This window comes from Lampetra planeri, chromosome 24, assembly GCF_965212315.1.
Source record: "Lampetra planeri chromosome 24, kcLamPlan1.2.h2, whole genome shotgun sequence".
NCBI classification, from domain to species: Eukaryota; Metazoa; Chordata; class Hyperoartia; order Petromyzontiformes; family Petromyzontidae; genus Lampetra; species Lampetra planeri.
The window spans coordinates 11,975,430-11,990,602 of NC_136130.1; the positions used below are offsets into that span (position 1 = coordinate 11,975,430).

At 51.6% G+C, this 15,173-nt stretch overlaps 1 protein-coding gene across 1 annotated transcript in view; it reads right to left on the reverse strand.

Annotated features, from left to right (window-relative positions):
- Positions 1-15,173, reverse strand: part of LOC144726806 (oxysterol-binding protein-related protein 9-like) — a 45,427-nt gene that overhangs the window by 5,127 nt on the left and 25,127 nt on the right. Inside the window, exons 8-14 of the mRNA XM_078605723.1 lie at positions 14,332-14,419; positions 13,767-13,877; positions 10,525-10,588; positions 9,281-9,421; positions 6,596-6,674; positions 4,521-4,621; positions 852-987 (exon numbers count right to left, since the gene is read on the reverse strand). Of these exons, the coding sequence (XP_078461849.1) occupies positions 852-987; positions 4,521-4,621; positions 6,596-6,674; positions 9,281-9,421; positions 10,525-10,588; positions 13,767-13,877; positions 14,332-14,419 (720 nt within the window). The remainder of the gene's footprint in view (positions 1-851; positions 988-4,520; positions 4,622-6,595; positions 6,675-9,280; positions 9,422-10,524; positions 10,589-13,766; positions 13,878-14,331; positions 14,420-15,173) is intronic.

Here is a 15,173-nt window from a genome sequence, read left to right on the forward strand (position 1 = left end):
TCATGTCACGTGTGTGTGCATGCTTCATTGTGTGCGCGTTAATTTGCGTGTAAATGTACACGCGTGCTTGCTGTTCTGTGGGTGTGTTCATATGTACGTGTAAGCACGCGTTTTTTTGTGTACGTGAATGTATCTACATGTGTGTACACGTATATGTGACCATGTCTATGTACGTGCGTTGACCTGTGGCCACTTTTACGTGTGTATCTAGGCGAGCCTGTGCAAGTGTTGCCCTGTTTTCTACATTGTGCTACGAACCCAATGACCAGAGTTCAATTCTCAGCCACTGCTAACATCAGGTGGCACATATCTGAACGGATAATGCCATAGGTCAACTAGCTCCTAAATGAATACCTGATGCGGTGTGAAAACCTCTATAATGGGAAGACAAAGGCAGCCAGGTGTGGCACTGACCATGCGATATTGCTGGCTTTAGGTGCTCGATAAACGTACCTGTCCCAACATTCTATGCGGACTCAACAGGTGATCTTTGTGTGGTTTTTGTTTTACGAGCATGGGGAGCAGTGGCACAACGGTTGGTGCATTGGGCTACGGACCAAGTCATCGGATTCCAACAGCACTTGCGCCAACAGTCGATGTATGCTACATGGGCGATCTTTGTCTTTGTTCCATCAGCATTTAGCGCAGGAAGTTGGTGCACGGGGCTACGAACCAGGCCATCTCGGTTCGATTCCAGGCTACGGGTTAACATTGGGTGCTCGTGAAAAGCAACTTGCCCCAACAGCATGCGCAGGCTACGTGGGAGAAGGGGATCTTTGTCCTCATGCCATGCGTGCGTGATAGGGCGAGGGGGGCCGGTGGGGTGGGGGCCGGTGGGGTGGGGGCCGTACCCGCGTCTCCCAGGGGGCGCCGCTCGCCGCTCGCTCGCGCGCCTCGGCTCGCTGCCGCTCCTCCACGCGGTGCTTGGCCTGCGTGGCCGCCTCCAGGTCACGTGCCCGCAGGCTCCGCGTCACCTCCCTCCACAGCCTGGCCACGAGCCGGCACGGGGGGGGACCCGTGGGGAGGTGGGTGTGCAAGGCGGAAGAGAGGAACAGCTGGTTGATGATAATGATAATGCTGACCATTTGTTATTTATGGAACGCCCTTCACACCGAGGCGACCTACCGCTGTACGCGCGATTTTAAGTGAAGCGCATCTCACCGCAAATGTTTTGAAGGTCAACCCGAGCGGCAACTGTCCCTGTGGCACAAGGTGACTCGGCACATGGCCTGCGAGTGGGCATGACTCTACCAGCAGGAGGCAACGGTTACTACTGCTATGTGTAAGCTGGGTCATTTTTAGAATTTGTAAAATTTGGCCCATTTGGCTTACAGTGGCCTGCTCTGGCGGGCGACGTCTGGGGATCTTCAAGCACTGCGCGAACGTCTTGTACTGGTAATACACTGCGCAGTATTAACCGGGGTGGCCTGTCGGATTTCAACCGCAATCGTCTAAAGCAATCTGCGAATGCATAACCGCCGCACTACGTTTCCACCCCTTTGTTTGACGTGAAACGAGCTGTTAATTTTTTTTCCCGCATCTCTAAATTTTATTCCAGGGTACATAATTTTTTTTTTGCAAATGTTAAATAGTTTTATAAACTTCGGTTATTATTTTATGTCTCCAGTATCACGGTTTACACTGTCATTTTCTTTTTAAAACATGCACTGTACAACCATAATGTTATCTCATAACAGTTAAATATCAGTCTCCTTCCATTCTGTGCAGTATTCATCAATGATGAATCACTTAATACCTTTTTGCTTGAAATCTTACAGGAAGAAAATGTTCATTCCAGCAAATGTTAGCCTTTAGCTATTGACTTTGCAGAGGCTCGCAACTTGCTGCAGGCAGCTTGTTAACACACTTAATACATGATAAATAATAACGTAGGTCCCTCTCGCTGATGTTTGTTTATGAAGCCGTGTTGAGAAACGAGACATTGCCAAAAAGTCTCGGCGTGCGTTGGTAGGCGGCGCCACGAGGACTCCATCGCACGTCAGCTGGCCCCCGCCGTGGTGCCACTCCCACGTGGCAGCTGCCCCCAGCACGTGGCAGCTGCCCCCAGCACGTGGCAGCTGCCCCCAGCACGTGGCAGCTGCCCCCAGCACGTGGCAGCTGCCCCCAGCACGTGGCAGCTGCCCCCAGCACGTGGCAGCTGCCCCCAGCACGTGGCAGCTGCCCCCAGCACGTGGCAGCTGCCCCCAGCACGTGGCAGCTGCCCCCAGCACGTGGCAGCTGCCCCCAGCACGTGGCAGCTGCCCCCAGCACGTGGCAGCTGCCCCCAGCACGTGGCAGCTGCCCCCAGCACGTGGCAGCTGCCCCCAGCACGTGGCAGCTGCCCCCAGCACGTGGCAGCTGCCCCCAGCACGTGGCAGCTGCCCCCAGCACGTGGCAGCTGCCCCCAGCACGTGGCAGCTGCCCCCAGCACGTGGCAGCTGCCCCCAGCACGTGGCAGCTGCCCCCAGCACGTGGCAGCTGCCCCCAGCACGTGCACTCGCAGTTGCAACTCGGTGGAGACACGAGACGGTTGTGGGCGGTATCACCCGGGGTGGCAAATGCTTCCAGTGGCCACCGCGGGCAGTGTCCACCATGGGTAGAAAGCTTGGCGCCACATTTACCATCCGTTTTATAGACGACACACTCCTTTAGAAACATCCACGGAATATGAAAATATTCACATTTGTTATGGGGGGTTTTTCCCGCCCAAAATGGTTTTCTGTAATACTCTGGTTATCCTTCTTTAAAAAACATGTCTCATTAAAGGCTACCAGAGGAGTGACCTTGCTTTCACACATTTGTGACCTAGAGATAAAATGGTTCAATCGTTATTTTTAGCTTTTGCTACCCTGGGTGATCAGAGTAGGGTTGCCACCTCCCTAATGTAGAAATAATTGGGACATACCATTGCAATAATCTCAATCCCGGCAAAGGGTTAGAACTACTACATGTAAAACGCATCACCTGCGTGGTTCGTTCTTATGCAGCTGATACAACCCAGGACTTTAAATGTCCTCGGAAAACTGTATTTCACTGGATGGGCCATCTCAACAAGAGGACAATCCTGGGAAAACCAGGACAGTTGGCAACCGCAAGTCTGAGTGGCATCAAGGGACATAGGTCACAGGGCCCCTCTATCCAACGGTGTGAGCCTCTCCCGTGAGCCTCTACGGCAGCAAATTCTAAGACAAGCGCAGGCCTCTAATAGCGCCGGATATACGAGGACCTGGAGGCCACCACACAGCTGATGCAAGAGGAGGAAGGGCTCTCGATACTCGTAATGGCCGTGGCTTCCGTTCTCCGATAGGCATCATACCAGCGCCGCAAAAAGTCAGATTGCTTAAAAAAGATTAACAATAATAATTAAATTACTCCTTTAATAGCGGCGTTAATCCTCAGCAGATGATGCAATTCTGGCTACCGTCATCTGGCTGTGAAAATTCGGGGGGGGGGGGGGGCAAAGGAAGCTGGGGGCGAGTCTGAAAGTGTGGGAGTGGGCGACTGTGGGAGGGGCTCACGGCGCAAGTGCACAGGCAGACCTACGGCGTGTGACCTACGGCGTGTGACCTCCAGAGATCCATCCGTGACCGCCGTGCCAGATGTTACGTGGTGGCAAAATGGAGCCTCCAAACCTCCAAATGCCAACAGGGATACCAGAGAACCGTGTTAATTGTTATTTCGTTTTTTGGTTTCTAAAAAAATCTTCCATTAAAGTCAATTAAAAATGAATTATTTAACAACGTCCTCAGATTGTATTGATTCACACCCCCCACCCCCCCAACAACGATTACATGCATTTTACACGATCCAGGGCTGAGATTCATTTAAATAATTAATTATTGTTTCCGTTTTAACCTTCCAGTTCGTGTTATTTCAAATTGCTGGAAAGTTGCGTTTTGCTCCATCCGCGATGCTCGAGTATTCTCGCTTGTAGAATACTACCCTGAGAACCAAGGCAAGGATCGCTCTGAACCCATGCACGTGTGCTGCCGCCGTCTATTCTGCCGAATCCCAGTGGCAGAACCATCGAGTACGTCGGTGGTGCAACTGCACTGGGAGGGGGGGGATATTGGACAGGGATGACCCCATTTCACTCCTTGCACCGGGGCCTCTGCCACGCGCGCTTTACCGCTGGTGTACCGAGTTCAGCGCGACCGTCTTGTTCACAGCCCGTATCGCTGCAATGCCACCTGCTCGTGCACGCCGAGACTTCTGGCAATGCTGCGTCTCGACCCAGGTTGATTTCAACGAGAGAGAAAATAAAATGGGTATAGTTACGGTGAAATGTGAGAGGTATCCGAGTTATAATTTTTGTGAGCCTCTGCAAAATGGTTGACTAAACACCGACATTTCCCGGGAGGCTAATCAAGGCCAATAATAATTATTCAGCCAAAACCGCTAAAAAGCCTTAACGTCATTGCACGGGGAGGGGGGGGCATGCCAGCCGCGACGCCACAGCCGCGGCTGCGTCCGCCCCTTGCACGGCTGTGCGCGAGCGATCCGGGGCCGAGCGGCATTACCGTCGCGATTCGTTCCCCTGCTGCTCCTCCACCCGGCGCACTTTCTTCTTCGTCGTCGGGAGGCTCCGCGTGTCCATGAAGAGTGCGCCGCCGCCGTGAGGCTGGGCGGGCCCAGGGGACAATTAACGAGAGCACTTGTTTTAGATTTACATCGCTGCCGAGGCCTTAAACGACCCCGGCCACCGCTCCGCGTCGCTGGGCGCGCTGCCCAGCAAGGACGCCGCTTGCTCGCCCAGTTTGTGACGGACGTGTTCTCAAACGATACCCCACATTTACAGGATTGTAAATGCTGTATTTGGGAGGAGCAGAGGCGCAGTGGTTAGCGTACACTGCACTACGAACCCGATCACCCGCGTTTAATTTCTGGCCGTGGCTAACACCAGTACCGTGTGATACATGAACCTGCTGGATCGTCCAAATTCACCAACTCTCACCGACCAGCGTGGTGAAGTATGATCAAACAACCCCTGTAATCGGAAGGCATGGAGGGCCGCCTTCCAGCAGTCGATGAATCAAGGGCTGTATTTTTCTTTTCGTCTCCTCAAAACGATGGTAATGCTCGAAATCGGTGCATGTAAATACGAGGCACCGCATGCCTCCGATGTATCTGTGGTCAACATCAACTCGTGAGATGCACTTTCTCCCCCTATAAATGTTTAAACATCATGGATGGGCCTCGAATTCCATCTCGGGAGACAACTGTTGCGGAAAGGCTGCGGCTGACGGAGTTGCGTCCATCACAATGTAACATTCGCATGACCGATGCTATATATAACTTGACATCATTATCACCTTCGCGAACAGGACTGCACCTAGCATCAGCATCTGGACAGCGCCTGGGGGAAGAGACTTGTTACGGCGTGGCGGGGAGAGAGTCTCTGCCTGTGTGTCGCGTCAACGCACACCACAGTGGCGTCAGGATTTGTGTAACAAGCGGGAAGAAACGTCATTTTAAAATAATTTGTTTTCAAATTAAGTCGGTCTCTCTTCTAGAGTGAGCAAATGCTGTGCGCGTTACACGGAGTTATTTTTAAGTAACCGTGCATAATTAAAACCGTTGTGGTAAAAAAAAATTTTTGATGCTTGCACAAATCAATAACATTGCATAAATAGTTTCACAGGCACCGTGTCATATGAATAACTGTTACCATAATTTAGAGCCTTGGTCAATCCAATGCCGGATGACAGCCTCTCCACGCTGTGCAGTTTGCATGGGTGTGTTTGACTATACTTCAACATGCTGGTCGGTGCAGGCTTAGGTGATGGAGGAGCCAATTGACGCTTCAGAAGTCACTCGCCACTGATGTTAGTCACAGGCAGGAGTCGAACTCATTTGCAGGTTCACAGTGCGGTGCGCTAATCGCTGCGCCACCGACCCGCCACACCAATATATGAAATGCAGCAATAACGAAAACGACTACAGCGATAACAGTAAGAAAACATTCACCTTGCTGCGATGCTTTTGTACGGCATCGATGTTAAAGCAGCTGCCATTTATTTATTATTCCAAAATGTTACTATCGTGAACGTGGGACGTCGGAAGGGAAAAACGCTCATTATAAACTGGATGTAAATTTGCCAGCTCATGGCATCGGAGCCCCTCAAAATGTATCATGGATCGATGCGGTTTTCTTACACACGTATTCATCACGCTCCTCCCAATGTATTGGCACGCCGCCATCTGGCCACAAGCAGGAGCCTCCTCGGTCAGCATGAAGGCTTCTCTAAGTGCAAACACTTGTCACCACCGAGCCAATTGTCGTGAAAACGAGTCTTGAGACTTGGCGAGACTCTCTTCGATAAGCAATGGACGTACTTACACGCAGTAGTTTCATGCAATATTGGGCGTGACATAGCTCTCCCTGCTGACGGTTGCAAATAAACATCACATTATACGTGTAGGCCACGTGTAATAATAAAAGCTTAGATGTCAAATACTTTTATATGCTTATCGATAAAACCAAAGGCCGAGTGCTAAAGCGTGCATTAATGATGCATTATGGTGTCCGATGGCGACAGTTACATGCTCGTTCACGTTACAGTGGGATGTACACAGATGAACCGCGTGAACGTACCACGTTCGTCTCTTTCGTGAACAGCACCCCGTTCCACTCCCCTTCTATCGAGCAGAAGGGTTTCTTCTCCTTGGGTTCACTGCACACAACAACAACAACAGCAGCAGCGGCGGCGGCGTCTCAAACCAAGTACGTGACACGGCACAGGACTTCACACAGGACTTCAATGTTTTATTTTACCAGGTAAGGTCCACGGAGCTGTATACCTCTGTTTCAGAAGTGACCTGGCCACAAATGATAGCTCAACGAAGTGGCTTATCGTGGGGAAATTTATAGCGGCCGAATTCTCTAAACGCGTGATGTTGATTCTAAATGTGGAAGAGAAACTCCGGAGGACCTGGAGAAAAATCCACGCAACCACGAGGAGACCATGCAAACTCCAAATATACTGGCGTCAGCGTCCGGATTAAATCCACAACCGCCTGTATACCAGGTGAGGTAGTTAACATCTCACCACCACGGCACCCTAACTTGGCGCCACGACCTGGGTAGAGTCTCAGAGCAAGAGGCTGTTTTGTAGCTTTCATCACGACCACCGCAGCCAAAGCAGGCCTTGGGTCACTCGTGTAAGCCCGCCCAGTCGGCATGGAACTATTCATTCATTGATTAATATTGATTCTTGAGCCGACACTCCTGCACCTCCACTCCCTGCACAATAATCACATGCATACTAACCCCAAATGGACGTGGAAATACAATCACACCGATATGCTCACAGGCGATTTTGATTTCAGGGCGTCTTTGCAATATGTAAAACGATTTAAAAAAGTGACTGCCGGTCTGGATTGCCATCTCACCCGTGTCTTTGCGAGGTCACACCAAGAAAAGACAATTAATCATCGAAACGCTTCTGCATTCGCATGCGCTCACGTTGGAGGGCCGCTTGTGCTGGGCGTGGACTCAGAGGAGCCGTGAGCGTTGCGAGCGAGCTTGAGGTGTACATTCTCATTCGATATTTTCCAGAACTGTGCCAGGCTGGCTTGGAGTGGGGATTATCAGGTAAGAGGCACTGTGACCAGAGTAACAATGTATTGTCTCTCCGTAATAATCCCTGTGATCCTAGGGACAGGAACAGCACATGAAGGCGAGATGGACGTGGGCTGCACAAACAATAATTGCCGGAATGTGCTAGCTGATATTAAATCCGCGGTGTACGAGCGACGTGCCCTGTGAAAGTCGTCCCAAGACGCGGCGTCAACATCGACGCGGCACTTGCACTGCTGCGTCTACACACGGCGGTCCGTGCACACAGCACGAGGCCACGACACGGGTACAGGAGGCATTCGTCTTCACTGAACTGTACACGGCATGGGGGGGGGGTACCCCCTGCCCGTACAACAGCCCCATAGCAACGCTCCGTGTAACCCGAGCGCTGCGATTATGAACAAATCCAGATAACGGAGCGTAAACATAATTTGAACAGTTTTTTTTTAAGCTACCAATAAGTTCCACATTTTCCAACATGCCCTGGACAAAGAGTATTAAATGTGAAACATAATACTAAGTGTTCTCATCATTAACATCATTAAAATAACTAGAATGTAATGTACGAGGGTAGTAAAGCGTAGAAATGCATTTAACCCACATAGGACGAGACATTATCGAGAACTAATTATGCAGAGGAGAACAGACAATAACTTACCCTAATTCATCATGTCATTAGGAAGCTGCATAGAGGGGCTTTTTTGATGAATGGGAACCGCACCAAAGGTGGTTTTCTCTGCACTTAGTCCAGAGGGATTGATGCCCGTGTGGGAGAATTTAAATTTGAACCAATTTTTGGTGAACATGTTTTGATGTCTCCATCATCAACGAGGGGGGGGGGGGGCGTTTTGGGTATTTAATGAGACGAGCGTTGCCGTCACCGCTCCGTGTGGACCACGCGTGGCTGCCTGCACTAAGTGACGGTTCGCTTAGATTTCCAGTTTACGCTTAAGCGAACCCATTACAATGTAATCTGCTCTTCGTTCAAGATGTGTACATTCAGCCTTAATCATATATACAGTGCCATGCAATGTTAGATCCCATTTATTGCTTTACGTTTCTTTCAGAATTCTGTGTGCATCACGTCGTGAGATGAGAGGCCTGATCTCTGTAACTATTTCGTGGAACATTCTGCCACTTTTTTGAAAAATAAAGGGGCCTTTTCGCATAAAACCAGACCTGTTCCACAATTTTCTATTCATGTGCGGCCGATTCCACACAGAAACGGACCCAGTCCGCACTCTACTCACGCCGCAATTTTCTGAATGGCCCAAATACAGTGGGGGGGGGGGGGGTTACAGTGACCTAAATTGGATTCCCGGTCGTGGCTACCATCATACTACATCTGAAGCTGTCCTGGACCCCTCTCTCTCTCTCCCCATCACCGATCCGAATTCCAAGTGCGGTGCAGTATGGTGAAACAACCCCAATGAATAATAGCTGACACGGTGCATCACTAAGATAAACTATACATTGTTAAAGTTCCTTTTTTCCATTAAAAAAAGCTAGCACGGTGCCTTTGCTCGCATACACATTTGTAATCTGTGTAATTATTTAATTTCTAATGTCTTTAGGAGATTTTGCCACCCTGAGTGCCACCAAGAAGCATTTTTGGGCCAAGGGCTGCTTAAGGGCGACACGGCCACTTTTCCTGCCGCGTGAACCCTTCCGCACACAGACGCGAGGCCGCGTGCCACTCACTAGATGTCGGCGGTCACGCGGTGGCGCCGGCCCCCGTAGAAGGGCTTCGTGTGGAAGGTGACGCTGGCCTGGAAGCCCGAGCGCGCACAGCGCACGGAGCACTCGCCCCCCAGCTCCACCCACGGCACCGTCAGGATGGATCTGGGAACGCGCGCCCACACACCCAACACGGTTTAGACTCCCAGAAATCGGTCGCCACTTAAGTAACGCAACCAAGAATCCTGCTTTGGCCGGAGCAGCCTCGCCTTGACAACGTCCTGTTCTCAGGAGAAGTCCCAAAGCATCGGCTAGAATTTGGGATTCTAGATTTGAAGCTTTCGTGACTGCAAGGATTCATACTCTTAGGTTTTTTCGGTAAAGTCACGTAGGTAAAAAATAAAATAATAATAATAAATGAAAATAACGAAATTCAATCATGACGTTTCGGAAGCAACACAAGCCTCCGTCATCAGGTGTAACTGCTCCAGTAAAATCACTGTAGCTATTTTTTTTGACCTACGTGACTTTACCGAAAAAACCTAAGAGTAGAATTTGGGATTTGGGTCTTTTTCGCGCGATGCGCGACACGCGATACAGGCAAGGGCGACCCGGAGCAGCGGTCAGGGCTACGAATGAATCGGTGGGGCCCTTGTGCAGTAGGCAGGGTCAATGTGAGTGGGCGGGGCCAGTGCTTGCGTGGGCGGGGCCAGTGCTCGAGTGGGCGGGGCCAGTGCTCGAGTGGGCGGGGCCAGTGCTCGAGTGGGCGGGGCCAGTGCTCGAGTGGGCGGGGCCAGTGCTCGAGTGGGCGGGCATGACGGACGGAATGGGCTGCTAGCTCGCAATGCGTGTACCGGTTGAGCCGCCCAGAAATGTGGTCGCTTTACTAGCACGTGATAGAGATACCCGAGTGGTCCAGATGTTGTGAATGGTCCACCGACACAGGTTTGTGTGCCTGCATGAACAAGGACACGGTTTGTGGTACTACGCATGAACACGTGCGGTATATACAAGACAATCTCAGATTTGCTGATGACAGTAATTACAACAATCAATGCTCTAGGAAGTTCCAGAAGCTCAGAATGCTGGGCACAAGATAAATACAAGCAAAGTAAAACACAAGCCGCCATGTACCACAGGTTTGATAACGATGACGACTGATGGGCTTTCACACGGACATTACAACTTGTGCCACGTGGGGCCTCAACATCCACGTCACGCCCCAGGGTGGCCACGTGGTACCCGTGAGCATCGACGTCACAACGTACCGACCGTATCCGCTGGGGAAGGTGAGGATGTAGTCCTCCTGCTGGCGGAGCAGAGACACGCAGCCTGCGACACGACAGCAGCTCTCAGCGCGTGGCCACGGGTCGTTCTTGGCCTACTCTTCCTGACCGTAGCCTCCGGATTATAAGACAATTTTTTTTTTACCTTGTAACTTAAATCACACGTTGGGGGATTGTGCGACGAGATTTGTATCGCTTCATCGACACTGAAGCATCTTATAATCCAAATAACGATGAATATTGAATTCCAGAAAATAAAATGAATATTCCAAAAGCAGTATGGTAATTTTAAGCCGATTTTTTTTTGCAATTTGTCACAGAGGGTGCGGAGATGATACACGCCATCACTAAAAAAAAATCTCATTGAGCACAAATGGATGCCCAGGAATGTGCTACGAAAACAAAACCGAACTTGAAAAATCCTAATTGCATTTGCCATATACGCGACCTCAATCGATAGATGCGTGAGCTGACGTTTTGGGCAATCACCCTTCAAATCAGGCAGCAGAAAAAATATATTTAAAACATTGAGGAATACCGATTGTCTTACAAATATACCTGGGTTATTGCCAGTTATATTTAAACCCCCAATACAATAAACAGCCGCCACAATTAAATCACCTAAAAGTTGGTGTTGCGAGGGCAAAATAAATGCCACGTTCTCTGCAAGCACCTTGAGCAATCGTGGAAGCGAACGCGCATCGAGAGAGGTCAGCTGCGCGGCTACTGGGCTAGATGGGCGAGGTGTCGCACGTGGCGGGAAGTGCCCTTGGGAACATGAAGATGACGTCTCAGCCAGTGCTCCCACATGCTTTTAAAGAAACTACAATTGAACACATGCATGACCTAGTTTGTATAAAGAGTTGACCTACTTTCACTTGTTTGCAACTTTCAATAAAGCATCGTTGCCTTGCTTTGTACACGAACCACACATGTATAGTGCTGTTGCATGAGCGACCATGCACAGATCACAGCAAGTTTAAATTATTTGGAAAACAGGCTATATATTTTCACACGGATTTAAACAACCACATTGTACACCTTTACAAAAAAAATATCACATTTCATTATTTAACATTCACTTAAACTAAAATGCAATGTTATGAACTGGTATTCCAAATCCCAATGTAGTAGGTATGTAAACAATGTAAGCTGCACATATATATGCAGTTCTCACTAATATTGTGCAGCTAAAAAATTGACATGAATTTCAATTAATGGTGACATTTGACCGCAGATTTTAAGCAGGAACTGCCCGTAAATCAACACACAAATCGTGCTGCCGATCTTCATAAAAGTGCCGTAGGATCTTTGAGATAAGCACCCGGCCTGCAACAATGCAGCCATTCGTCGAGTAAAATAAATTATCACGCTCATGATATGCGCGTAACATTCTGGGCGGGAGAATCTTTTATTTATTTTTAGATCGTGTGTGTAACATAATGGGATCATGTGACCCCAATAGAGCCACTAGAGGCTGCTGGGTGCTCCACATCTCTTCCACTGAATCGTGACAGGTGATTGAATCGCCAAGGGAGGAGGGAAAAATCGCCATGTGCGCCGACATTTGAATCTCGTGGACGAGAAGGCATCATTGACGCACCTTCAAAAAGGAAGGCGGTTTGTGAGACTGCACCAACTCACCCTTTCTGGGGCTGCGCCTGAAATCAGGTCAACATCCATAGCCACATGCGGCCACTTTACCCAGCCATGCCGAGACGCCACCACCAACGCCCGTGTCTCGCTCTCGCTCTTCCAAATGAACAAGCAAGCTCTGAAACCCAAGCATGGCCAGGAGACTGAAGATGGCAAAGACTATAATTTTAACGGCGAGATGCCGGCCACGTGATGACGTATATCTTTTGTCATCCTGTCGGGGCTATCCCATGCTGCAAATATTTTGTTACGGATGCTTTGGCTTCATTAACATTGCAGCGTCAGATCCTGTGCTCGGTGCCCGTCGCGGCCTGTGACGCTCCTGCGTGCATTATTGATTTTGCGGAGGGGGGGGGGGGACCTTTCCATAGCCGTCTGTCCGCACCACCTGGCGTCCATTATTGATTTTGTGGAAAAAAACCAAAGGGCCCAGACGGCCCAACTTCTGAAAGTCAATCTCCCTCCGCTGCAGCGTGCCCGGTGCCGGTGAGCTGCACGTGGCCAACTGAGCAGGAGAGAACACTCCCTCCTCTTATTCACTGCAGTTGTCACACTGCCCACGAGTAATATCTGAACCAGTCATTGGCACCCTCATTACCAATCGTTGTTGGCTATGCATGCCTGTAATCCCAGCACTGTGGAGGCGAGGGTTGATGGATCACACAAAGGTTTCTAAAATCCCGTTCTGTGGGCGAAGGCGGCACATCAAACGGCGGACTGATATAATCTGTCCCTTATTTTTGGGATTGAGTGTTGCTCCCTCGCATGCGTGGGTTGTCTCTCCGGATGCTCCAGTTTCCTCCCACATGTCCACTCATTCATAGAATGGAAACATCTTAATATATAGAGGGCACTAGAGCTTGGACACTTTTTGGTAGTACCGTCTCACCGCGCGGCCGCTGCCTTCCAGCTTGTCAACGGTTCCTCTACGATTGTCAGCTGCAATTTGTACGAACGACGGCGGGTTAACCAAAAACCAAAATGACACCCGCACTGGGACGCACGGTGAAGTATGGCCAAACAACCCCCAAGACCAACGCGGCGTGGGGAGGACGACGTCCAACGGCGGATTGTGCCCCTCGTGGCGAGTGTCCTGCAGAGGGCCAGGGCAAGTGCCGGAGTTGTGATCGAGGCGGATGCTGGGTGGGAGAAAGCCAAGTGCTTGGGATGGGTGTGTGTACGTGTGTGTACGTTTGTGTGTGTATGTGCGTGGGAGGGGAGCCGTAGTGTAGTGGTTAGCGTGCTGCACCATGAACACTGCGATTCTCGCTCACGGCCAACACCAGTGACGATTATCTGAACCGATCCAGGGCCTCCCCTAGGTCGACTCAGCCACAAATGAGTACCTAGTGCGGTGTGTAAACATCGCCACTAGGGAGACAAAGGCGGCCGGGCGTGGTGTTGGCCACCCAACCCCTCGTGTGCCGTGCCGGCCTTCAAAGGTGCTCGCTAAAGGCACTTGCCCCAACAGTCTGTTAAAGGCTATATGGTGGATCTTTGTTTTTTTGCGTGGGGGGAGGGGGGGGGGCAAGCATCTGCGGTGATGGTGCGGGGGGGGGGGCTCCCACCTCGGCCAATGTTCTGCACTCCCACGGACACCCCCAGAAACTTGGACTTGGTCCAGATGTGAGCCATGAACTGAATCCTCCGGCTGTAGCACTCGGCGTAGAAGGCGGAGACTGCAAGGGGGCAGCGAGAGACACCGCGGGTTCCTCTCCACGCGCACACTCCACGGCCCGGCGCGGCCGCAGCGAAATCTGGTCTCCGAATCTGGAGACCAGATTTCGATCGACCTGGCCATGGCTGACATCAGCGGCGAGTGACGTCTGAACCTGAGCCGCAGCCACGGCACATCTCGTGTGGGATGCGAGTGGAAAGGCAGAGATGGGAAGCGAGGCGATGGTCAGGTGACCCCAAGCGAGGAGAAGGGAGAGGAAGTGTCGTCGTAGACGAGGCGCGGAGCGAGGTGGGAGCTGGAGGCGGGAGGCGAGGGGCGAGGCGAGGGGCGAGGTGGGAGCAGGAGGCGGGAGGCGAGGGGCGAGGCGAGGGGCGAGGTGGGAGCTGGAGGCGGGAGGCGAGGGGCGAGGCGAGGGGCGAGGTGGGAGCAGGAGGCGGGAGGCGAGGGGCACGTACTTGGCGGGTGGTGCGACACCTGCTCTGCGACGTACGCCACCTGGTCGCGTGTGGCCCAGGGGACGGGGCCGTCCGGAACGACGACGGGCTGTGCACCAAACAAAGACAAAGGTTCCCCGTGAAGCGTTAACAGACTGGTGGGGCAAGTGCTGTTAGCGAGTAGCACCTGTGAAGGCCGGCACTGTGGCACACGAGGGGTGGGTGGCCAGCATCACGCACGGGCGCCTTTGTCTCCCCAGTGGCGATGTTTACACACTACAGCACTCATTTGAGGCCGAGTCGACTCAGGGGAGGCCCAGCACCGGTTCAGATTTTCACCACTGGTTGTCGTTGGCCGTGAGCGGGAATCAAACCCGGGCAGCCAGGTTCGTAGCGCAGTGTGCCGACCGCTACACTACCACACACACACAGAGACACACAGAGACAGACACACACACACAGGAACACGCACACACAGAGACACAGAGAGACACACACACAGGAGGCGACACGAGCGGAGGGTTTCATTCACTTCACAGCGCCCCCACAACTTCGCAGCCAAACGACGACTCTCGGGCTTCACGCTGCTGTCGCCAACACCTTGCACCGACTCGCCGAGTAAATATTTACTGCCGAGTTCTGCCCGGGCGACGGGTTCTGCCACCTGGAATGATGATTTTTACGTGAATGGAGAAACACTTAAAATTATCTGGCAGCGTCATCACTGATTAGCTTAAGTGGTTGGGACTTGAGCCCGCGTCGCAGACAGAGACGCTGAGTGACGAGCGAGCACCCCCCTCTCTCTCTGCCGAGTAACCCAATAGCACTGGGCGAGAGAGATGGCTCCCCCCCCCCCTTCCAGA